The sequence below is a fragment of the Priapulus caudatus genome, unplaced genomic scaffold (assembly GCF_000485595.1).
Source record: "Priapulus caudatus unplaced genomic scaffold, Priapulus_caudatus-5.0.1 Scaffold265, whole genome shotgun sequence".
In the NCBI taxonomy this organism is placed as follows: domain Eukaryota; kingdom Metazoa; phylum Priapulida; class Priapulimorpha; order Priapulimorphida; family Priapulidae; genus Priapulus; species Priapulus caudatus.
In genome coordinates, this window is record NW_014577326.1 from 83,899 (window position 1) to 109,766 (window position 25,868).

The 25,868-nt window shown below is 38.0% G+C and overlaps 3 protein-coding genes across 5 annotated transcripts in view; 2 read left to right on the forward strand and 1 right to left on the reverse strand.

The window, feature by feature from the left end:
* The window catches only part of LOC106808280 (ribosomal protein S6 kinase delta-1-like), a 9,180-nt gene extending 5,097 nt beyond the window's left edge, over positions 1 to 4,083 (forward strand). Inside the window, exons 2-6 of the mRNA XM_014810927.1 lie at positions 617 to 706; positions 1,124 to 1,206; positions 1,680 to 1,775; positions 2,135 to 2,311; positions 2,579 to 4,083. Of these exons, the coding sequence (XP_014666413.1) occupies positions 617 to 706; positions 1,124 to 1,206; positions 1,680 to 1,775; positions 2,135 to 2,245 (380 nt within the window). The 3' untranslated portion in view covers positions 2,246 to 2,311; positions 2,579 to 4,083. The remainder of the gene's footprint in view (positions 1 to 616; positions 707 to 1,123; positions 1,207 to 1,679; positions 1,776 to 2,134; positions 2,312 to 2,578) is intronic.
* Positions 4,084 to 5,842: 1,759 nt separating this feature from the next.
* On the reverse strand, positions 5,843 to 14,253 carry LOC106808285 (uncharacterized protein C1orf198-like). 2 transcript variants are annotated; one of them, XM_014810935.1, is made up of 8 exons: positions 14,195 to 14,253; positions 13,696 to 13,801; positions 9,635 to 9,856; positions 9,181 to 9,231; positions 8,783 to 8,893; positions 8,366 to 8,480; positions 7,720 to 8,039; positions 5,843 to 7,319 (listed from the first exon to the last, which is right to left on the reverse strand). In XM_014810935.1, the coding sequence occupies exons 2-8, from the start codon at positions 13,777 to 13,779 to the stop codon at positions 7,281 to 7,283; spliced, it is 942 nt and encodes a 313-aa protein (XP_014666421.1). In that variant the 5' UTR covers positions 13,780 to 13,801; positions 14,195 to 14,253; the 3' UTR covers positions 5,843 to 7,280. The 2 variants fall into 2 exon arrangements, with proteins under 2 accessions (XP_014666421.1, XP_014666420.1); XM_014810934.1 differs by lacking the exon at positions 14,195 to 14,253 and adding an exon at positions 13,986 to 14,011.
* LOC106808284 (putative tRNA pseudouridine synthase Pus10) lies at positions 14,049 to 25,868 on the forward strand. Of its 2 annotated transcripts, XM_014810932.1 has the most exons (19): positions 14,049 to 14,106; positions 16,758 to 16,898; positions 17,097 to 17,213; positions 17,348 to 17,443; positions 17,800 to 17,886; positions 18,359 to 18,402; positions 19,044 to 19,155; positions 19,465 to 19,529; positions 19,838 to 19,901; positions 20,147 to 20,301; positions 21,362 to 21,447; positions 21,699 to 21,824; positions 22,134 to 22,267; positions 22,570 to 22,625; positions 22,849 to 22,966; positions 23,630 to 23,673; positions 23,888 to 23,986; positions 24,271 to 24,370; positions 25,496 to 25,868. In XM_014810932.1, the coding sequence occupies exons 1-19, from the start codon at positions 14,059 to 14,061 to the stop codon at positions 25,532 to 25,534; spliced, it is 1,731 nt and encodes a 576-aa protein (XP_014666418.1). In that variant the 5' UTR covers positions 14,049 to 14,058; the 3' UTR covers positions 25,535 to 25,868. The 2 variants fall into 2 exon arrangements, with proteins under 2 accessions (XP_014666418.1, XP_014666419.1); XM_014810933.1 differs by lacking the exons at positions 23,630 to 23,673; positions 25,496 to 25,868 and having other exon boundaries at positions 24,271 to 24,362.

Consider the following 25,868-nt stretch of genomic DNA (forward strand, 5'->3'; position numbering starts at 1 on the left):
GGCCGGGCACGCGGGGGACAGGCGGGCGACGCACTGGGGCGCGCATGAACGGGCGGGGGCCAGACGGGCCAGAAGAAAAAGACGCTAATAGAGAGAGCCTTCCACGAGGCACACAGCTAGAGGAGGGGAACCTTCCACGAGGCACACAGCTAGAGGGGGAGCCTTCCAAGGGCACGGCTAGAGGAGGGGAGCCTCCACGAGTCACACAGCTAGAGGAGAGAGAGCCTTCCACGAGACACACAGCTAGAGGAGAGGAGCCTTCCCGAGGCACACAGCTAGAGGAGAGAGAGCCTTCCACGAGACACACAGCTAGAGGATGGGAACTTCACGAGGCACACAGCTAGAAGAGGGGAGTAATTAATTAATTAATTGGATCCGGATCACCACCAAAATCTAATCAATTCTAAGTTAGTCCATTTCTGACCTATCCTGAAAATTTTATGACAATCCGTCCATAACTTTTTGAGTTCGGCTGTACACAAACAAACAAACGCGCAAACCCACAAACCAACAAACACACGCCGATGAAAGCATAACCTCCTGCCAACCCCTTGGCGGAGGTAACAACCATATTCATTCATATATCTTTTTTACATTAAAATTGCTTCTTTTACAGGACATGTAGTACTGACTTACTTTAGTAAATGGGGATGTGTGGACAGTGTTCTCCATCAGGAAGCACTGGAAAACTATTATGCTGCCCCAGGTATACTGTCTACTTCTACTTACTTATAATGCATACGAGACTCTATAACTCTCTTACTTGTTACTGGGTGTTGCTGTGTTAGCCCATTAAAATCTTTTGAAAGCTGCTTTTGTCTTAGACCTTTTACTTTTTAAGTTTTATACGCAAATCATGCTCTATTGAAACCGTGATGCTGAAGGGGATTTTTATCATATTACCATTGAACTATGAACCAGCAGTCTAAATTGCAAGACATGTTAACATGTATATCATGCGTACTTGGCTCCCCTATAAAGAAAGTACATGTGTGGAATGATAAGATCGGCCACTTTAAACCATTATGAACAGTTGATTCTTATGCATAATATCCAGCGTTAAAACTGGTGATATTCAGTTTAGTAGGGACCTTGAGTCTTTAATGGCTTGCTATGTTTACAGAGGTCTGTGGCATTTTTAATGTCAGCTGTCTATGTGACTGGTGGAGTGTAGGAGCATTAGCCTACGAACTACTCACTGGCAGGGTAAGCTATGCCTATGGAGGTCACCGCCACACTGCGTACACTGTGTACATGGCGAGAACAAGCAGAGTATCTGCGCAAGCTGCATTTTTCAATAGTTTCATTATTAGTATTGCCATCAATGTTGTCATCAGTAAAATTTGGTGCACTTCTGTTTTCCTGAGCATAGGTGGTGTATATGCACCGAAGTATGACAATACTTTACAGAGATGCACATCTCTGCACATATAATCGGATACACCAAAGTAAAGAAAATCCAGAAGAAAATCGATATTTATAAATGCTAAATAACAGTAATACTGGACTTAGTTGTTGTTGATATTGACCTCATTTTGTCATTGTTGGGATGCGAGGATTCTATTCAGTTTCTTATTTTTTTGAGATCATTGTGTGGTTTGTTTTCTTGAGCCACCCACTCTTTGTGGTAGAACCGTGTGTAGGTGGCTGTCTGAACTGAGCTGCCTCTGTGCTTTCAGGCCCTCGTATCCTGTCATCCGAGTGGAATCAACAGCCACACCACAATCAATGTTCCACAGTTTCTCTCTCCTGAAGCAGGAAGCCTCATCACTGAGGTACATCCTCCCGTGTGACGTATGTTGTCATGGTAATCATCGTGGCACCATACGATGCTTGACATAATAGTAGCATTACACGTATTACGTATTACACGTAGTAGTGACTCGTATTACCTGTGTAAGCTGAGTGTGACATGTGTTATCTAGGTGAGCAGTGATGCTGTAAGCTGTACTGGTTGATAGGTGGCAAAAATTTCCTTTAATTTGAAAAATACATTCAAATACTGTGCCCTGTGATTTGGCAGTAGCGTCAGCTCTTACTGAAACTTGTGGAGCAGTTTACCCTAAATGTGGGATTCTTGTGTGCTTACATTCAAGCAATGTATTGAAACATAATCCCCTGCTGCGGTTTACAGTTGTTACGGTACAATCCCAATGAGAGGCTAGGGTCAGGAATCAATGGCGATGAGGAGATCAAGGCTCATCCGTTCTTCGTCGGGCTTGACTGGAGCAAACTGCAGCGGTGACATTAGCGAGGTAGGCTTGTGAGGGACACTCCAGCATGTTTCAACCACCAGCGGTTCTCTCTCCAGGTATGCATCATGTAACATACATTCCTCATCATGCCCACCCAACTGCAATGATCGGTATAGTAGAGATGATTGTGCATTGTCAGAATAACGGTAATTTCATGAGAAGTTTGAGCAGCTGCATGCAACTCACGATAGTGCTGCGATGTAGTGAAGGTGTTGTGATACACACATCAAAACTGTTCATTCATCGTTCTCTAGGGAAAGTAAAATTTGCGTTTGTGACCATGGTTGCACAATTACGTTTTAATGATTCGATTCTTTACGCAGGGTAATGTGATCATGGCTGATGTGAATGGCTGGTGCGAAGCAATTGAAACAGTGGAGAATTTATATGGCATCATGCATATGCAGTATCGTAGATAGGTCAGGATTACACCAGGATGGGTGTGCATTTAGTTTAAAATACATAAACGAAACAATTGCGCGCGTGTATCTGTGACGAACACACTGATAATGTATCACTTCAGAATAGTTGTGCCAGCTCGTGCTAAATCTTATAGTAACATCATAATGTCGACTTTTTGTTCATTATTCTCATCGTTGTCTCGTGTTTGCCGGGGAAATTATACTTAGCGTGCATGAACCAGTGATGTTCCCCTCTCCTACATTTTCTCCATATTGATCTGCATTGTTTCAGGCACTATCATACATGTTAGATGAGCATACAAAATCAGATCAGTGTTAGTAAAATAATCGCCATTTGGTAGTGTATGAAGTTGCATTTCCTATTTATTGAAATAATAGCAACTTGATGTTTACGTCATTGTTTCTGTAATTATTTAAGGTATATATGTAAGTGTGAGGTCTAATGAATTCAATTTCATTTAGCTATGATTCTCAATATCTTTGATTTAATTTAATATAATGTTTTTTGAGAAAAATTGCAATATTGTGGTTAGTACTTATTTTCAGCATTGGAATGCACTGTTTAAAACGTTTTTTAAAGACGAAACTCATGTAGGAACATTCCCAATCGTGTACACAAACAAAGGCACGTCTGGTTCCTGTAGGGTAAGATTAGCTTCATTGTTAAGAATCTCCTTCAATCCATCAAAACATCCCGAAGCTATATAAAACACACAGAGTGTTTAGGTTAATTAAGAGGACAACCTGCCTCGTATATATTGTCCTAATTTGTGGTTATGACCGTTGTGATATATATGTACATTTGTAGTGAATAGTAGTAGATGAATATCAGACTGAGCAGACAGTTTATATATGTATTATTAATTAATAATATTTGTGAGGAAGCAAACATCATAATCTTTCTATTGTTATAACTTGCACAGTTCATGGATACTGTAGCATTGGTTATACAGGATGGGGCCCGTTGGGATACTTCATGGTACTTATGTGGAAGATAATGTTTATTCTGTTATAATCAGTGGCGCAGTGGTAGCCAGTGCCAAAGCAATTCATATATATTTTGTCATTATTAGCTTGTAGCTGTTGTTAGGTCGGTAGCTGTGATAGGTCGGTAGCAAGGTGTTGACTGACAGTTTAGGCAGTAGTATAAATTGGCTGCAAAACGTCAAATGTTGTTGTCCAAGAAAACCTATCATTTTCTTTTTTCCATCTCTCTCTCTCTCTCTCTCTTTCCCCCCGTCTCTTTGGCTCACGTCGATTTCCCCTGGTCTCTCAGCTTCAATACTCTCATAAAGGTGTACTGGTGTTCGCATAAGCAAGCTGCTAATAGTTGGCTGGTTTAATGTTATCTTGATGTTATCATCACAATGATTGAGATGAGAAAGACACTCGGTGTATCATTTTCATTTCTTGAAGTAGTCATTTTCTGAAGTGACATAGGTATTGACGTGGTTGCCCGTGGTATCCGTTATCTGTGGTAGCTCAACATGTAAACAACTTAATTAGTAATTGCCCATATTAAATTTACAATGCTTGCCACGTGACAGAGGCGTGAATACCTGCCGTGATTTGCCTCTTGTTATATTGCTACACGAGATGAAATTGCAAGTGGTATAACAGTTTCCATTCCATGTTTTATTATACACTAGCAGGATACCCGGCGTTGCCCTGGGAAATCAGTGGCGTTACCTAGCTGGTGACCCTTGTGAAAAGAAAATACACGCAAAAATCTATCTAAATCTATCCATGCATCCATCCCATTCCATGCCAATGTCATCCCATCCCATCTGCACCACAGTCCCATCCCATCCCATTCCCATAACATTCCAGTGCCCACCATGGCCATGCCATATCCTTATATCAATACTCCCATCCATGCATCCCATCCAAACAGAAAACAATAATAAGAAATCAAAAGATAAAAGGACATAAAAATAAAAATAATAATAAACAAAAAATAATATTAATTAAATAAATTAATTAAACATTAAATAATGAATAAAAACATAAAATAATACACTACAAAGCAGGTACGGTAAAGGGAAAAGAAAGAAAAAAACGAACATCCCAACTATATCTATGCATGCATGCATGCATCCATCCAATTCCATGCGCATCCCATCTCATCACATTTCATGCGCAATCCATGTCATCCCATCCATTCCCATCGCATCTTGCCATCCCATGTCATACCCATCCCAAACATAAAAAAAAGTAAAATCAAAGAGATAAAAACATTAAAAAATAAAAATAATTAATAAACTAAAAAAATAATTAATTAAATAAATTAATAAATATGAAAAAAACATTCTAAAGAGGTAGGTAAAGGGAAAAAAGGGAATAAGTTCCCAGCTGGGACTCAAACCGGAATCCAGGGAGAACGGATTGTTGACGAATGAGCCAACTGCGCCATCAACGTATACCACATGATCAGACGTGATTTGTGTCACGTAACGCTGACCGCCAGGTGCTATTGATCAATAGAATTTTATAATGGATTTCACTTTTAAACTTATTAAACTTTTGTTTCAGCCAGAAGCCACCTCCCAGACCTGCTGTCTTTGAAATATCTTTAGTTTTCCTCTAGCTGCCTGCGCGTAGTGCTTCTAGTTATGCGCGAACACACAAATTCGACTGAACAACTTTAATATAAGATGCAACGGCCATATGCATGAATTCACATCTTCAATACTTGTATGATATTACATATGCTCAATTCTGTCTATTATATAATGACCTGTATTATCTCTACAGAACTGCATTGTAGTGTTGGAAGTATCTGAAGCAATCTAACCTCATCAAATGTACACTACTCGGTACTTGTTTGTCTATTTATTGATGCTTCTGCTATACCTGTACAGTTTAAATGCTACTTGTGCACGTGCATATTGTAAAACAATACTGTAAATTTTGTGTCTATTAAGGTCATAAACCAAATAAAAATATGTATGTATGTAAACAGACGTGCAGTAATACTATTATATATCAAGAGTGGATAATAAGACTCGCATCTCTATAATCACTCTTAGATATATATATATATATACACACAATACATACATATGTATATTATATTCATGTAACCCATTAGTGTTACAGTGAAGTGAAATATCACAGGTGACAAGCAACAGTTTTTGCAAAGAACAACCACGTAGCAACTTTTAGAGTAGAAAATTTTAAATGTAAATTATAGTTTCCAGCACTACAGCACAATGGCTCCTAAATGCCGAGACATGTCTATGGACATGCAGTTATAATTACTAATAATCCATGTTAAATTGTCCTGAAGCAAGTCTATCATAAAATCACCAATGCAAATAACTGTCTATCCAGTACAAAACATGACACCTTTGATTATACTGAAGTAGTTATAGTATAAGTAAAAATATTTTTAAATAAATATGCAACCAAGCAAAAAGTCAAATAAATATCATTTATAAAATTGGCTGACCATACACATACACAACACATACAATAGGCAAGCATAACAATGATACTACCAATGCACTTGCATGCATTCCATTTTGAAGTTGACAGAAAAGCAGTATACAAAAAATTACATGAATTGAAGGATAGATGCGAGAGGTTTTTATGTAATACAGCTACAAAAGTAGACGTCATCAAGATTACCTAATGCTTGATAGACATACCTAATGAACAAGCTGGATAAAGAGATTCTCAGAATAAATAACAGCTATCTCCATCTTATACAATATTTAGCAAATACAGCAACCACTTTGCACATAAATACATTCAACAGCAGCTACTGCATTTACTGGCAAGGAAATGTATAAGCTTACTAAATGTTCACATAGATATAATTATATATATTAACATCTATGTACATGTTAAGACATAGCTAATGTCGCCAATATCAAGGCCACTGCACGATTGGGAAGACTTTCAATACAACTTTAGGTTCACAAATAAAGCTAGTCGACCACACAAAAACACTTGCACTCACAGACACAACTAGTGGACACATAGTTTTACTCGGAAACAATATTACAACACAGACACGAAGTTAATTAAAAGTACCATTTTTAAATATATTGGATACATAGATAAGTTACATGTATATGGTGTGATGTACATAACGTGTCATTTTTGGTCGATAGTAGTGTCTGATAGGAAGTAGATTAAAAATGGAAAGAGTTGTGCCATCATTCCAAGAGAATCTGCAGCCAAATAATTTTCCTCGATTCATTGGCTTCAGTCATAAATTTGTCATAAACTGTATGCATCATTAGCGCAGTTAACATTACACAAACTTGAAAATTGTACTTGCAACAATTTTTTTGCAGTTTTGTAGTCGCAAACCACATCAAAAATATCCAGCACTACTCTGCACCCACTAAGGCTGTAAGGTGCCTTATTTTGGATATTACCATATTTCAGGTAAGTGTGACTGCCTATTTAGGGTGTAATTAGATTTTGTCATTATGTGTACCTGATGTGGGCTGGTGCTGCTGAAGAGCATTTCAAGCAAGCACACAATGTTCTACCCTATAAATTAACACGGTATGTTCCCTATCTGCATGTTAAATGGTTCCAATTCTTTCAACCATATTGGATAGAGACATCTTGCTATGGATGACGATCATTACCAGTTGTCAAGGAAATCAAATCCTGATTTAGTATCCTGAAAATAGTCAATCAGAGAGGCAGATTTTATTAAATATGACTTTTCTGTCTGTTATATAGTACACTTGACAATGATGACTAACACATTATAAAACAAAATAAGACCATCAGTTGTAATTACACTTAATCATTTAATTAGCATCTTTTCATGCACGTATTTAGGAAACTGACACGAGTTTATTTCGATCTTGCTAGAAAAATGTGATTGCATTTGTGCACCATGCAAAGGTCGACATTTTCTATCATACACAAGCACGCTTATGCACGTATATAGTAGGCAAGAATGCATTCACACACGCACACACACACACACACACATGAACACACGCGCACACGCACGCACACACGCACACATGCACGCACGCACACACACACACATTCGTATGTAAAAGGTTTACCTGGGTTGATGACTGCCTACTGAAACCAGCTAGGGGCTCATTCCATATCTCGTCTGCTACCGGACACTCCTGCTGGGTCTGGGTATCCGACACCTCGCTAACATTGTCTGAACTGTCGTCTCGGTTGACGTAGCTGAACAGGGATCCGCCGGTGAAGGCCGACACTGGGTCAGGCGCTGCCTTGTGCGAATTTTTGGCAGATTTGCTGCCGGGCTTCTTGTTTCGGTCCGGACAGGGTGGAGCAGCTTCCTTCGGTCTCGGAGGTGGCGGCTTGGATGGCCGGTTGAACGAAGGTTGATACTCTGCTACACGCTTCCTTCCTGCAAACACACGATGCCAATGAGACTGAAACCTTGTTTGGCATCACTGTAGATAGACTGTAATGAAACAAGTGCAAGTACGTAGATGTTCCATCTCTCTAAACTATTCCTAAGATGACAGACAAGTAAGAAGAATCAAGATTTTAACGCCACGTCCACGAATCTCTATGAAACATTTTTCAACACTCGGATGCAACATCACTATTACAAATAAATTACCACTACTGATGGAAGTGCATTGTACACGCAAAACTTGTACTAGAAAACCCAACAGTCCACCATGTTTAGCTACTAGAAGCATCTCATAATAACATAGCGGTAACCACCTGCATCTGTCTCCTCTGCTAAATTCGGAGGTGGCTTGGAGAAACTCATTGAAATTTGTCCTAGTAGGTCTTCACTCACAGCCAGCTTTCCAGGATTATCCTTCTTAGCAAGCACCTGTATGAGGAAGGGTCATAACAAACAGAACAGAGTGAAAAATTGGCGAACTGTAATGAAACGATGGTTCGAGAAACAACTACAGTGTTTCTGTTTTGTTCAGCATATCAGACCATCTGTGATAACTCTGCACTAGCTGTTACCAATCCAGAATATTAACAAGAGCAAGATAATAACACAGTCGTATAATCAACTTCTAATATTATATAACTGAATCCACTAAGACATTGATAGTTACATCTAGAAACAATGACTTTGATTTAGGAATCACATGAGATATATGTTAACAATTGCTGATATACCGTGTCTTCTAAATGCCAGGAGTCAAGATCCATGTCCAGAATTTCTGACCGGTTGGCCGGTTGCTTGTAACCAGAATCTGACTCCCCGGCCACACGTAGGTTCATTTGGCTCTGCATACACAGACAGACATTTGCTGAGCACTAAACAAATACTTCTGCAGTATTTAGGGGTCTGATATGTGTAATACAGGAGCTGTACCGTATAGTAGGATCTACTGCATACATGAAAATCAAAAGTTAAATAATTGTATTAAACCAATCATTAACCTCTTTGTGGTGGGTTACATACTACATGCAAAATTAGCAAATGATAAGATGCAAATTTTAACATTACAAGTGCGACTGTAAATGTCATTTTATGATGAAATATGGGTTTTACTGTTGCGCAACATGCCTACCATAGTTTCCCAAGAGAAAGGAGTAGAATGTTCATCTCTCCATGTTAATCCCTGTTGGGAAAATATATAGAAATTAAACATTTTCCAACCACATTAACCACACAACCACAGAAGTAACATTAATGTACACCAAGGCCTAGTGATACTAAGTAGTGAACAGCTATAATACATATAATTCATGCATTAAATGGCTGCTTGCACTCAGTTGTAGCACAGTCAATTGCTCTGCGTTTCTATACGCCAACAAGTTGATAAAAGACGAAACTCTTTTCAAACAAAAGCCGTATTCACGAATACACCGAAAATGATCACTCAAAACTAAATAGTTTTAACTAATCAACAGTATGCAAACTCAAACTCTTGTATAAAAACCTTGCATTTCACATGAAGCTACTTGTCTTCACAAAATCAATAACGATAAATAACCTAATACAAGGATTTCTAAGTTAAGTACCGTTGCCTTGCTGTTTGAATCCTCGGCACAGTCTGCGACATCAACGACAACCCTGTTTCCAGTCGACAGCACCAGCTTTGGAAAGGACGGTGGATACGGTGTCGTAGGCGAACCGTCATCTCCACACTGCTTGCCGTGAGCATTGATCAAGTTGTTATTGATGATCTCATCTTGCTCATGAATGCTGAGTGTTTGCCAAGCATCTCCATACTTTGATTTCACCTTAAACAAACATGTTTCATATTCATATAATACAGGCATGAGACAGACAAATGCTGAAAAGGGAGGAAGGGGAGGGTGTGGGGGCATGCCCCCCCAGATAATTTTTGAAAATTATAAGCCGTGAGATGCAAACTAGAGCCATTTCAGGGTACTCCAATAGCTTACAACTAGCAACACTTTTTGGTGGAAAAGGAAAAAATTATGTAAAATTTACCTACTGTAAAATTTTGATGGGCACTGGGGAATACCGTCTGTGTTGAGTGTGTCCAAAGTAAATGTATTTTGTAGACATACAAGCTCTTACGTAGGGAAGCTTTTATTTAGCTACACCCCGTATAAAATGTATATAGTTTTTCCAAACGTTAAAAACAATATGACACGGTTAAACCTGTGTAGTGTGACAAGGCTGTACTGCTGTTTGCATGACTAGTAAGTAATACGACGTGCTTTGCAGCTACAGTGACTTATGTGTGTACTTGAGACCATTATTATTATTTACTGTATAATTCAACATGATATATTACCTAAATCTTCTTAATATTATTTTAAAACAGTATACTGAAGTGATCGTTTGTTAACTACCAGTGATACTTTATTGTTTACATCCAAACGTGAAATGCGCGGGGATGTGCGAATTACTCCACAACCTAGCGCACGTGAACAGTGAGCGTGCTGCACGACACGTGCACGTAAATAAACCCTGGCCAACACAATGTATGGGTCACTACCACTGGCCAAAAGTAAGCTCCACCCACTTCTTATCGATTTTTGGTATGCCAACGCTGCTACTGGATTCAGGAACCTGTGCTAACCTGTGCGTCCGAACATCTCACGCACGTTTCTTGAATGCCAACTCAAGTTTGGCAGTACCCTGCTTTTATCATTATGTTAGCAAGCATACATTAAGACAATAATACGAGTAGAAGCGCTCCGGTTAGTTACCGAGTCACAGTGTGTTCACATGTACGCGATCGTCAGAGACCACGGAGGTATTCTTACCCCCCCCACCCCAAAAAAAAATATCCTAGAATTTACACTGATCTCAGAAATGGTCTCTGGAGTTCTAAAATGGCCTGAAATCCGCCGAACTGCGGAAATGTCTCATGCCTGATAATATACAATACTTGTGTTTTACATTTTCCAAAATTCAAACCAAAACTTATCAACACACCAATACTTACACATATGACACTGAATTGTATTCAGTATAATAATATTCTGTAAATTGTAGGAACACTCAGCAGGGGTAGAAATGAACTTTTGAACAAGGGAGTCCAACGGGAGTCCCTTCCCTCAAAAAAGAGGGAGTCCTCAGGAAAATGAGGGCGTCTGCAGTCTGAACTTCAAAATTAAAGATATTCACAATAACGCATGTGCTTATTTTCAGTTTTAAAACTTGAAAATATTTCTAATAAATATTGAACCATAAAACATTTTACGAAGCGTAATTTTATCCTATCTTAGCTGAAAATATCTGAAGAACCTAGAGAAATGTATCCCTTTAATCTCTCTCTCTCTCTCTCTCTCTCTATATATATATATATATATTATATATATATATATATATATATATATATATATATATATATATATATATCAGGAGTTAATAATGACAAAAATTTGACTCGAATTTGGTACCGATTTCACTACATTTTTGTCGTACGAGTTCGATGTGAATAAAAATACAAATGTATACAAACATGAGCTTCTTTTGTTCACTGGTCCTTATTCTATCTAAAATCATTGTGCGAAAAGCTACAATCGGCTGGAGCGTCGGTTTACTCATAACGATTCATACACACCATTCCTCCACGGGTGAAGTAGTTCAGATATTTTACCAGCGCAGCGTTTATTTTAAAAAAAACTGCTGGATTCAACCACAAAAACAAGGCATTCTAACTATAGTTTAAATGTAAAATAGTTTTAATTTTTAAAACGCGTAGCTTCCTTCGTGTTGACATAAATCATACTTTTGCACAACATGGTTTTCATGTTATTTTTCATCCTCTGGCGAGCCTAAGCGGTAAATTCGCATACACAGCAACTGGAAGGAGACGCGGCAGGGATCGCCTCAGGCAGCGCCAGCGGCAACTGTACGCGGGCTATAGTTACTAGAGCTAACGGTTGCTATGCAAAACACATGTGCGAAAAGCTACAATCGGCTGGAGCGTCGGTTTACTCATAACGATTCATACACACCATTCCTCCACGGGTGAAGTAGTTCAGATATTTTACCAGCGCAGCGTTTATTTAAAAAAAAACTGCTGGATTCAACCATAAAAACAAGGCATTCTAACTATAGTTTAAATGTAAAATAGTTTTAATTTTTAAACCTAGCATGGGCACAACGAAACATAATTTCTAAGCGCATTTTCTGCACTCTGCTAGACTATACGGCCTAAATTCCCTGCCGTGCCTCCTTCGAGTTGCTGTGTATGCGAATTTACAGCTTGGCCTCGCCAAAGGACGGTAAATAACGTGAAAACCATGTCGTGCAAAAGTATGATTTATGTCAAAACGAAGGAAGCTACGCGGTTTGTAATACTACCGGAAGATAGAATAAGGACCAGTGAACAAAAGAAGCTCATGTTTGTATACATTTGTATTTTTATTCACATCGAACTCGTACGACAAAAATGTAGTGAAATCAGTACCAAATACGAGTCAAACTCCTTTGTCATTATTAACTCCTGATATATATATATATATCAGCGTTTCCCCTGGCCAAACAGGTCAGTGAGGCGGTAAAAATTTGTTTGGTGGTTTCGCAATCCGAGAAGCAAGCAATGCGAGCACCGAAGGTGATAGCCATGCTAGGGGGGGGGGCATGCTCCCCTGGAAATTAAAAAAAAGGTGCATTCTAAGCTATTCTGAACACATTATATGACACTCTTGAATCCGTTTTTCAAGCTGTCAAGAGGAACAAACAAGCTTCTGGGAAAGGTTTTACTTTCGTTTTTCTCCTCCCCAGTCCTGGGTACCCCATGCATAGATCAATGCTGCCGCATATCCGCAAAGTTACAAGTGCCTAGAATCTTGAAGTACTTACAGTTTACAATGCTTCTAGATATCTAACTGAATAAAAATAGTCGACTTTCTACGTAAAGAAAAGTGCCGAATTCAGTTAACAGCTTTGATTACGTGCATGTCAGGTGTCACTGGTCGTGCCCTCACTCCCCACGATAACCCCTGCGACATATGAACTTATTGTCAGGCGGTCATAAAAACACTGGGCTACACTGGGCTTCGCAATCGATTTCTAAGACTGTCACAAGGTTTTGTTCGTGTGGCGAATCATGCGTTGAGGGAGTTCACGCCCTCGGCTCTAGATGTTTTGGATATCCTGTCTACGTTCAGGAACGGAGCGTATTAAAATGCGCTCCCGTTTACAAGTCTGTCTAAACTGCCGTTGCGATATTCATAACCGTAGTATTTCAGCGTAATATGAGGGGAAAAAGTGCGGTCAGGAGGACCTGCCGTTTCGTAGAGATGGCGGCCGAAGCAAAAACTTGGTGGCCTCGGGCCTCCGGGTCGGCACTAATTCGAACGCTGTCAATAAAGTGTAGTTTATTGATGGAAGAACAGTAATTTTCGTCAGCGAGGCGGTGTTTTTTGATAAATTTCTGCGTGGCGAGTGAGATTTGAGCGAGGCGGCCGCCTCGCTCGTGTCAATGCAGGGGAAACACTGTAGTCTGTATATATAATACAATATCATGAATATGCAAACATAGTAGTACTAGTAGTACCAATATTGAATACAACTTGAACTTCGTGTACAGTACATTTTTGGGTTGGGCGTCTACAGTTTCACAGTAACACTAACACAACAATCAACACACCTGTTCCTGGTCATTGATGATTTTTCTGGCAATGGGATTTATTGAGGAAAAGTAATCTCGAAATCGCTCTTCTCTGGTTGTCATTTCGCGCTCTATTTCAGTAGGGCTAAAATAATAATAATAACAACACAATTTTCTCGTAACACTCAATATTCCTAATTATAACCTCTTTGGAGATGCTTCACTAAGTCACATAATCTTGAGATTAAATAATTTTAATATACAGCTAACAGTCTTACTAAAACAAATGATTAATGTTTTAAAATTTAAAAATCTATTTATAATAATACCATAAATACATGTTTAAGCTACTAGAATTATATAATTTATAAAAATGTGCAACTTATCTGGTTAGATGTCAACATGGCGGCGCCTTTAACGCAAAACATGGCATTGTTGTTAAACAACAAGGTAATGGTCAGGGAAGTTACTGATATTTGTGCATATATCCATTGTGGGGCGCTAAAATGCAATCTACGTGTTGTAAATTAATTCTTACTATATTGGACGTTAGTAGGTCGTTATAACAATCTCATTTCGATCAGGCATGATCGGTCTCCGTCGACGTCGTAGCCGTAGGGGCCTGTCATAATGATTACTGAGTTGTCTATCTGTTAGTTAGATATTATGACAGGGCCTGTACTCATTTGAGTCATTGTACTCGTACTACTACTAGTACTAGTATTATAGCCCGACCAGGCTGTGCGACGGATTGTCTATACAGCCTGACACCTTTCCATACAAAAAACCTATCACCTCTGCAGATCTAGATGAATAACTCATTGACTTGCCTTGTTTGAAATATGATTCTATTATGAACATTAACTCACAGTTGTCCTGCTTCTAAACTAGAATGTATCTCTTAATTCATGGTATAATCTGCTAATTCTCACAGCATATTAACTTTCCAATCAGCTTTACCCGTCATGTTTACACTGCGCATTCTAGCTCCAAGAAACGGTATTGCTAGGGTTAGAATACCGTTTCGATTTCTTGCCCACAATTCCTTGTAGTTGGCTGAAAGAGAGACACGGAAAAGACTCGCTAGAAAATACTACAGAAATAGTACAATAGCTGCACGATGGCTCTCACGGCAATTACACACCAAAGCAAGTGAAACGATGTTCACAAATGTCTGGCCATTTGTAAAAACCTTAGATGACAGTTCTCGGATGTAGGGGTGGTTTAACATGAGGAACCGCAGATCGTTTAATTCCCTTGTTCGATCCATTGCGGATTTTAGTCACAGTCCGGAATGATAGCAAACATGGTGGCAAATTCATAAATTTTTGCATTTGTATACTGATTCATTTGGTTTATCACATGTAAAGTGTTCTGTGGCGATACTTGGCAAATAAGACAACTACGTGTTTAGCTGCAGCCAATGTTTGAAACGGTATTCTAACCCTAGCAATACCGTTTCTTGGAGCTACTAGTACTAGTACTATTACTACTATAGTACTAGTACTAGTACTAGTACTAGTACTATAGTAGTAATACTACTAGTGCTAGTAGCTCCAAGAAACGGTATTGCTAGGCTAAGAATACTACTAGTATCAGTACTACTCAGGCCTCGAATTAAGCGACAAGAGGGGCAAGGCAATTTTTTGGGGGCATGTGAGAAATTGCCTTGAATTTTCTCTAAAATGGATGGGCACCGAGGCAATTTTAAAAGGCATCAAGGCAACTCTCACAATTTGAGAAGAGCACCAAGGCACTTTAGTTTTTTACCGTGTATGTACAGACTGTCTCCCACCCTCATGTACATCGTCTTCCGCCCCATGTAAGCTTACACCGTAACACCGACCCCTGTACCCCCCTCTGCTAATGGAAGTACAGTAACAGGGTTCAACATTAACTTTTTATTTCACTAGACCATTGGGCTAGTAACTGAGGAAAACCACTAGCCCTGACCTAACTTTCACTAGGCCAGACCCAGACCATTGTTATGAAAAACTTTCTGTCATCGTATGAATTCTACACAAGCTACACACCGTACAGATCACAGCTGACCATTCTTGCGCGAGCGTTGTTTCCTGCGCTTTAAATCGCGCGCGGGCCGAGTCCACGTGCAGCATTTAAATATTCGTGTTTTACCACGGGCATACACAGGCGCACGATTTATCGATCGTCTACTGGCAGCGGTTGGCAGCAAGCCACGTTATATATTATTGTTTTTGCCGAAAGGTAGACTGGTATCCGGCCACACGCTCTGCTAGACAATGTACACGCTCTGCGACAAACAGTGCGGCCGCGAACCAGTCTAGCCAGAAGCACCGACGGCAATTACAGTAAAGGGCAAGGCAGGTGACTGCCGTCGGTCGGGTTGGATTTTCAAGGGCAGTACGGCGACTGATAGGAGCACCGACGGCAATTGCCGTCGGTGCCGTCGGTTAATTCGAGCCCTGGTACTACTAGGTTTTGAGTCAGTATATACTATTACTAGTAATTAATTCGTATATATTCCCTGCGACAGAAACGTGATGCAGAAACAGCCTGTGGTGACTGAGCATTTCTGTCTTGCCCACAATCTGTAGTGACTGGCCATCTGTTGGACCACATTGTGTAGCGTGATAGCAGTCTGGTGACGTTACACTACAGGGTTCCTTATACATAACTTTATAAGAGGCACAGTGGCGCACTGCCATTGTCAAATTTAACATTGCCGTTGTGAAAATGTTCCTGTATTTACCCGCCGTTGTCAAAATAGTGTCAACCCAAAAATAAATAGATCACTACATGCTAATGGCATATTTAGATTGCCATGCCTGAGCCCCCCTCCCCCCGCGTCCTCATGCGTGCCTATGGCACGCCTTCGAATCCATCATGCACGTTTTTCCAAACTGGCCATTACCTCCTTTGTCTAATTTCCCCTCAGAAGAAACCCTCCACTAGTGGTGCCTAAGCCTAAAGCATTTCTGTTCAAACATAAAGTGATAATTATTAAGTGGTTTATCTTCCTGTTTATCAGACGTTGAATTATTTATCCGACTGACTTTACCTTGTCAGTCACTCTAATTTGTTGCATGTATCAAGTTTTTGGAGCTGTCTTCCAATTTCAGATGCAACTTTTTTCTGGAAAGGTGGATAAGACAATACCTTGGCACAGTGTACTCGAAACCCTCTGTCAGGTTGGGTGTTGCTCACGCTGTGTACTTCGCTTACTTGGAGCCAATATTGACATCATCTGCAAACCAACTGAGGTTCTATATGAGAAATTCCTATTATAGCTGATATCTTTTTTATAATACATTATCCTGTATATATTGCCCATATTGGCAAAATATAAACATACATTTAAAAATTGTGAATTATTTTTCCACCAACATATCTGTAATTTAGTAGTTTCTGCACATTTAAAACTTGTAAGGGTAGTAATGTAACAATTATGCATTTTTCAGGTTGTAGATGCTATTGTTGATAACCTAAAGTCAGAACAGCTGCTTTTAAATGTTATTGAGGGCTGCACATCACAAATTGAAGATCCGTGCAATAGTGAACTCTCACACACGGAGCAGGTAATTGATATTGTGATATATAATTTATGCAGAACAATAGCTACAACTAATAAAGAAATTGTGAATCTAGTGTATTTCAGGTAATTCAGTTAAGTAGTGAACACATTTTCTTAAACATATATGTGTCTTTCTAGTATGCTGCTAGTGAAGAACCTTTAGCTCACCCAGAGATCTGTGTCACATGCATAGGTTTGCTCCAGGATTATCATAACAAAAGATGCATTGATCAGGTAATGAGCTATTGATGCTTTTAGTTATTTTGGTGAATTTTATGTTCAGAAAATGTTTTAACAGCTGAATATAGTTATATCATGTGATCAACAACAAATAATCTGTAAATACTTTAATGTTATGTGTAGTTAAGTGTATTATATTACTATTGAGCTCATTATATTTCACGTTCCTGCAGATTGATTTACAAAGCCGTCGTGAATGGAAAACACATTTGGCATAGTGACTACTCAATCTAAAGCTAGCCAGTGCTCAAGCAATTGCATATGCCTGCATCTTTACTTCTATCTCTGTCTGATATTATATATTTTTACGTATGTTAAATCATCTCACTTATAAATACCCCATTTTTCAGATCAGACAGAAGGTAGAGAAAGAACAATTTGAGTATGACTCATTCCGTTGCAGCATCTACCTTCCACTTTCTGTAGTGCTGCGTGAGGTAAGATTGTGTTTGTGAATAGCATTTGATAAATCTTATACCAGTGTTTCCCTTGGCCTGAAAGGTCTGTGAGGCGGTAAATTTGTGTGTGGCGTGTTTGCGTGTTTAGATGTCCGAGCAAAGTGAGCAGTGCATGTGCTTGGCCAGCTAAGGGGGTGAATTTTTGAAAAAATGATGCAATTTGGTGCATTCTAAGCTATTCTGGACACATTGTATGAGACTCTTGAATCTCTTTTTCAAGTTGTTAAAAGTTTTGTCAGCGAGACGGTGTTTTGGACAAATTTCTGTGTGGCAGCTGAGAATTTTTTATGCAAGGCGGGCCGCCTCGCTCGTGTCAATGCAGGGGAAACACTGCTTATATAATGGGATTGTTATAAACTGGTAGTAGCAGCAATCATTTGTGATATTTCTATGTACGATGTTTGGTTGTTGATAACTATGAATATTATAATGTTGTTCTGTATTTTTGCAGCATGCTGTATTTGTTGAGTTGGCAAAATTGCACCCTAATATAAGGTAAGTTTAGATAGATACATATGTGTACAGTATGTCTCTCCAAGATATGAATACCATGAGATTTCATTTATAATACATGTCCTTAGACTCATTTTATTATGTGTCCAAGTACATAATATATATATATATATATATATAGGGTTCTGCAAGCTTTTTCATTATAGCATGGGGGTGCTGCCTTTACGGTCCTAGTTGCAAATCGCGGAAGGCGGTTTGCGTGGTAGGCGGGTCCGGGGGCACCCCCCCCCCGGAAAATATTGGAATTGTAGAAGCTCTGAGATGCAATCTGGACACTTCTTGTGTATACACCAGAGCGGCAGCTTGATATTTAGGCAGTGCCGGCGGTGGCTGTAGTTTTTTTTTTGTAGGTGTTCTGTTTTGTGTTCTTTTTTTTTTTTTTTTTCGCTCGATCTGATTAGTTCTCTTGTCGGCTTTGTTCCGTCCAGTGCTATTATTATTGTGCTCTGGAGTAAGTCCTTGATATTATTATTATAATAAATACTATACTCTGTGTGTATTTTGTGAAGATCCTTTCACATGAAGTGCAAAGCTATAATATGCAGTAACAACATGTAGTGTTTATACTTTGGATTATATCAAGATGGGTGGATTGTGTTAAAATAAATTACGTTTTGTCTTAGGGGCGAATACATGTCACAACAGGGAAGCAAGATAGTATCGGTGAAAGAGGTGTGGAAGCGTCTCTCAGGGCCTGCGATAGAATGTCAGTTGCGTGCTCCTTTTAAAGCCTTTGTAAGTTAACACATTAATATTATTTTGTATGACAGCTGAGGTGTAAGTAAAAGTATGTTAGTGTACTTTTCGTTGCATTTTCTTTAGATTAATATTAATTCATGATTAAAATATATTATATCATATATTATATTTAAGAATTATATTACAGAAATACTTGATGCAATAAAAATTGGTCCAGTTGCATGAAAATGTGAACGTTTGTGTGATTATAGCAACTCTGTTTAATTGTTAGGGGCATAATAAATCGTAAAATGAGCCATCCATAGATTAACAATAGCAAGAATGATTTTTACTTTCACATTTCAGAGTCCATTTGAAATTGAGATCATGCATGTCCTAACACAAGACAAGCAAGTCCTGTCTCAAGTAATGTTAGTATAAATTGTTGTTTGTTTGTATTTTCCTTTAGATGTCTCATCTGAAGTTAGTGGAAATGAAAGGATATTTCATTTTTCACATTTTCATCAGTCCATATCAAGGGCGAATAAAAATAAATTGTTTTTTATTTGTTTATAATTTGTTATATAAACATTTGTTTTACAGTTTTAGTGACTCCTGTCACCCACTTCTACCAAAATTGATCAATGACAGCTATATTTTGTATAAAGTGGGTTGTAATTCTTAATTTAAATAAATATTATGCACTTTAACTTACATTACATGTTTGTAATCTTTCTAGCTCAGAAGTGAAGGATGCACCTAAAAAGCATAGATCTCGCACTGCATTAAAGAGAGAGCATGTGGTTAGTATAACTGTCTACTGGAGATGTAATTTAGAAGTTTTTGTCAAACATTGCTTAATTAATTAATTAATCAAATTATTTAATTAATTAAGCATCTGTGTAAACATTTATGGGTGTGATCATCCGATATAATTTAATTTTAACTCATAATAATGTTAGTTGGTACTTGTGTTATTTGCATTGAGGGTGAGAGCTCTATATCACAACTGTAGCATCTGAAATTAATGCAATTACTTTGGCTGTAGAAACAACAGAGAGAAACTCTGAGGCTAGAAAAAGATGGAGTAGAGGTGCCAGATCAATTGTCCATTGATGGCAAAGGGGTAGCTCCTCCCATCAAAATGGGCCCACAAGAGCTAAGGAAGCTGCTGATAAATTTACCAGATGCAAGGTTTTCAGAGTAAGTGCCAAACTAACTCATAATTTTTAGCTCACCTTGACATCGTCAAGATGAGCTATTGGCATGGGGCGTCGTCCGTCCGTCCGTCAACATTTGGCTACGGTCAACGATAACTTGAGAACCGCTTGACCCACATGTTTCAAATTGCATACAGTTGTTACTCCTATGGGAGAGATGTGAACGTCCTATTTTAGGGCACGCCAGTTGACCTACTTTCTAGCCACGCCCACCTTTTGGCCAAAATGGAAATGGCCATAACTCAGTTCATGTTCAACAGATTTTGCTCATTTTTGGTATGTGAATGAATAACGACTGGCCCCCAAAACATATCACAGGGGTTTTGATATTTTTTTTAAATTATGCAAATTATGTAGATTTTGGCAATTTCACTATGCATTTCAGTGTCTGCCTACGGTCAACGATAACTCAAGAACCGTTTGACCCACATGTTTAAAATTGCATACAGTTGTTACTCCTATGGGAGAGAGTGAACGTCCTATTTTGGAGCACGCCAGTCGACCTACTTTTGAGCCACGCCCACTTTTTGGCAATAATGGAAATGGCCATCTAGATTTATACGATTTTGTTAAATTTACCTACCTACCTACATATCATACCTACGTGTAATACTGTGTTTTAGATTCTTTGTTACAGTAAATTTGACTGGAATATTTTATTACTTTTATTTGCGCGATAATCGAAAACCAAAATGGCGATCATTTAGGCTTAGCGCCATCTCTCGCCCAGATTTCAGACTTTCAGATCTGAAACATTTATTTTCACATCAAAACTAACCCTGAAACAAAACAGTAAAATTTCTATTAGTATAAAACAGGGAATAAGGACTTTTGATCACATTTTGGTCCGTCATAAATGAAACACATACCAAATTTTAAATATCATCTCCCTCTTCTATCACACCCAAGGTGAGCTATAGTGTCATTGACACTTTCATTATATTAGGTCTGTGTGTATCTATATATGTCTATGTCGATAGGAAGCAATAACCCAGTGTGGAAGAATTGCAATGCATACTGATGGCAGTACGTTGTTCTTCCAGATTATTCCAGGCTACTACAACCAAACCAACATCAGGCTGTGATATCGGTACCATAAAGTGCAATTACACATCTCTGTATTTGGCAGGTTTGCTCATTAAATTTTTTAATTACATTAAAGGGTTAGCCAATATTTGCAGATATTTTTCTTGTTAAAATACGTACTATAATTATTTCAATTACATCGATAATTGCTAACCATTTTCTGACTATTCATATCAAGACACCATGCACCTACAGATCACTTCACGTATAGTTTAATAAAATACCATTGTAATGTTAATTTCGTTATCATTACGACCTGCACCAATTTCATGCATATTTTGTTTGTGTTTGCAGGAAGATACAATAAGTATTCCAGGATGTTGTGCCAGACTCCGTGGATCATCGATGGTGAGAAGAAGATGAATACATCTGTGGAGGAAATAATTACTCAGCCACTGAATTGCATGATAAGGGGCGACGGTAAGAGAGAGCTTACTGTGATAACTACACTCACACGTTAGTTAGAAAGATTTGATTGCTCATCAGTGGAATTCGCAGTTCTTTTAGGAGCAGTACGAGATATCGTTTGTAGTTAATTCTGATCAATTTATGACTACTTTTATAAAAACATAGTTTCGTTACACATGAGCGATTTATATACGAGTGGTTTTGTTTTATGCAATATATATATATATATATCCATGACGTGAAAGGGTGGGGAGCGTTACGCAATTTGCCACCACATCCCTAAAAGCCAACCGTTCTTGGATTTATTTACACTGCATTCAGAGACAAGGTTCGCCTCATCAGGACGAGAAGACGTAGATGTGAGAACGCTCGGGAATGGTCGGCCATTTGTCATCGAGTTCATCAATCCAAGAAGGCATAAACTTGGTCTCGAAGCAGTGGCAAAACTACAGCAGGTAAGTGCTGTGTGATATACTGACCTGATCACAGATAATATTATAGTAGCCACGAATTAGGGTGATGTTGACACGTATGGTTTTCATGCTCTGTCAGATTTGAGCATACCAAAGTATATAGCTCTGTACACGATGGAAACAAATCATTTAATGAAGTCACTGTATATCAGCTTATTAAACCATTAACTAAGCTATTAGTAATATTTACATTCACTGATTGATTAGTAAATTATGTAAACCTGTGTTTAATTGCTTGTAATGTGGTCAGTAAAGGTGTAGCAATATTTTCTTGTCTCTTTCAGGAAATTAATTCCTCGACTAAAGATGTGAAGGTTAATGATTTACAAGTTGTAGAAAAGTAAGCAATTCATTATTTATGTGCGTCACTTGCACGTCTGTACCTGATGTAGTAAGTCATGCTAACTGAAGAAAAGATATATATAAATATCCAGTTAAACTATTGATTCATAATCATTCAACACACAAGTCTTCTATGATGCTGTGATCTTTACCTGACACACCATGGCCAAATATCACACATAATTTATGGATGGGTCATTAGCTCTGCAATGTTATTGTAGGGAGAAGACGAGACTGCTAAAGGATGGAGAGGAAAACAAGACGAAGCGATACTTTGCTCTGTGCTGGTCCTCATCCTATCTTACTGCTGACATGTTGCAGCAGCTTGATGCCAAAATGGTAAGAAGAGAATTTGGGATGTATGATGTATTTTTTGAGAAACAAGGCAATTCTGAGACTCATCACTTTTTGAGTCTACAGACAACAGTGTTTCCCTAAAGACCTTGCATTTACTATAAATTAAGTTGTGCACAAGTTTGATTTAGTGCAACCAGTTAACATGAACTTGAGAATGAACATTGAACATGAAACATTGAACATTGAACATAGACTCATCACTTTTTGAGTCTACAGACAACAGTGTTCCCCTAAAGACCTTGCATTTACTATAAATTAAGTTGTGCACAAGTTTGATTTAGTGCAACCAGTTAACATGAACTTGAGAATGAACATGAACTTGAACATTGAACTTTGAACTTGAACATGAAACATTGAACATTGAACATTGAACATTGAACATTGAACATAGACTCATCACTTTTTGAGTCTACAGACAACAGTGCTCTCCTAAAGACCTTGCGTTTACTATAAATTAAGTTGTGCACAAGTTTGATTTAGTGCAACCAGTTAACATGAACTTGAGAATGAACATGAACTTGAACATTGAACATGAACTTGACGTACATACTGTACGTCAATGTTCTGTGCAACCAGTCCGTGGTAGATGTCTTCTCCATGCAATGATGACATTCGTGGTTTTATGCACTAATATATTTTTTCCAGAATCTAGAGATAGAGCAAAAAACTCCAATTAGGGTATTACACAGGTACTGTAATGTATATTTTGTAAGCTTGTCTAATGTAATTATACTCGCATGTTGTGCATAATTATGGCATAAGTATGCTGTATATATTTCTCAATATATTGTGTCATGTTTTACCATTATCACGATTGCATAACTGCACATGCGTGTTATCGTACTTTTACAGTAGCAAAATTCAAACCAGCAATTGATGTATTTCTGCACGTGTTCATGACAGGCGACCATTACACACAAGAAAGAGATTGGTTCTGGAAATGAAGTCGACGCTCATAGACAAGCACCATTTTAATTTGGAATTGGAAACCAATGCTGGAACGTATCCTTCTTCAGTGTCTTTTTGTTCACAATTCTGAAATGAAAATCAGTTAAGTTAGGTTGCTGTGGTTTTGCGATAATGGTAAGGTTAGTTCAGAAAACAGTGTAGCCTATTGTATATTGATGTGGTGTACACTTGTTGGCTACGGGGAATGTACAGTTAATTTTTGCTATCGCTCCGAATTTGTGCAATTTAATCTGTTTGAGAGACCTCTCTGTTTAAGACATACTGTACGTCATGAATGCATACTGTGTGTGGCTAGCAGTCCTTGATCATGCATTCAGTTACGTTAAGGAGTTCATTCACGGAGATTTCGGCCGAACTGTTCCTAACTTGACAATGCTGCTGAATGTAGAGACAGACATACTTGAGCTAGATGTCCTTGTGAGTAAAAACGTAGCTGCATGTGATTTGAGAAGACAGTAATTTTCTCACTTGTATTATACTTATTCACTAATCACAGCATGCACTCACATAGTTTCATTATATCTAAACAGGCACCATTATAAACCCTCGACCTATTATTATACTAAGTTGTGCGTTGAGGTAAAAATTAAGACAACACTTAACTTATTTGCATTCACTTTTTCATGATAAACTGCTTATATCAGTTTATATTATATTATATATTATATTATATCATATCATATCATGTATTATAGTTTATTGTATTACTATTGCATATATCATAGTGACTCCAATCCTGGTCTTTGATGCAGCTGTTAAATTAGCAACATGTTGCATAATTTATTTATAAACTAAAGTTTAAACTAAAACTAAGTTTTATTGTTTAATAAGTTAATTGGCAGTATTGTCACTTAAAAAATGTTCAAACACTGTTTCACGTATATGCATGTGTTATGCACACATACTGATTATATTGTTTGCTAAACTCATGTCTATCAAAGGCCAAGATTTGTATCAAACATGTATACAGAATGTGTAATTTTCTTTTTGAATGTACTCTTTATTATAGTTGATATATAATTTACTTACATTTACTAATGCAAGGTGTATTATATAATAAGCTAAGCTTTGCTTGCTAAAAAAAACCACTAACCTACATAAAAAATCGCAGATGTTCTCTGAGGCATTCATGCATGAAATATCTGGTGCCACGGATCAGTTGCCTTACACAATCAGTTTTCAGTGTGAGTCTGACTGCACATAAAAACATTACAAATCCCACGTTGCAATAAATGGCGGGACCGTTTATCAAGTTAATTGTGTTTAGTTGCTAGAAGATTATTTTCGGTTGTGTTATTTACTAAATTCCTGATCTAACTTTATGTTCTAAATCTGCCATCTCACTTTTGTTCTCGTTTGAATTCAACCAACCATATATGTTTAAACATGACATTTTAGTAATAAAAACTATTGGAGTGGTTTAGATAAGAAGTATAGAATAGTCTATTGATTACAACATCATCAATAATCACCTTTCACTTATTCATCCGATTGTAGTTCATTTTAAGATATTTACTATTTGTAATGTTTTCATATTTTCAGTCAGTGAATGTTGATTGGCCACCTCCTGTTTCTTGCTGACAAAAGTATCTTGGAGTCTTTTGAATACATTTATTTTCCAAGGCTAAAAGTGGGAGATAAATCGTTATGGCATAATTAAGTGCATGTGTGCAATAATCAATGTCACTAGTGCTTCAATTATGTGAATTCTATGCACTTAATTAACTTAGTAATACTAAAAGTACTTACAGTGCTTATCTTAATATTTGAATTCACTCAAGTGTGTAAGAACTGTATAAAGAATTAATTTGAACGTTACAGTAATATCCTTTCTCAAGTAGACAGCTTATTATAACATTAAAAATGTGCTGTCATAATAAATCAATCACACTGAAATAGTTGGGATGTCAGCATA

Excerpts from the sequence above, each read along its gene's own strand:
- LOC106808285 (XM_014810934.1), bottom strand. Across the intron at positions 9,857-13,695 it reads TCATCAATGACCAGGAACAG|GTGAAATCAAAGTATGGAGA; the intron begins GTGTGTTGATTG and ends TGTTTGTTTAAG. Across the intron at positions 7,320-7,719 it reads GTAGGCAGTCATCAACCCAG|GATACTAAATCAGGATTTGA; the intron begins GTAAACCTTTTA and ends GACTATTTTCAG.
- LOC106808284 (XM_014810932.1), top strand. The coding sequence starts at position 14,059 with ATGGCGGCGCCTTTAACGCAAAACATGGCATTGTTGTTAAACAACAAG. Across the intron at positions 16,899-17,096 it reads TCATCTGCAAACCAACTGAG|GTTGTAGATGCTATTGTTGA; the intron begins GTTCTATATGAG and ends TGCATTTTTCAG. Across the intron at positions 17,444-17,799 it reads ACAAAAGATGCATTGATCAG|ATCAGACAGAAGGTAGAGAA; the intron begins GTAATGAGCTAT and ends CCCATTTTTCAG.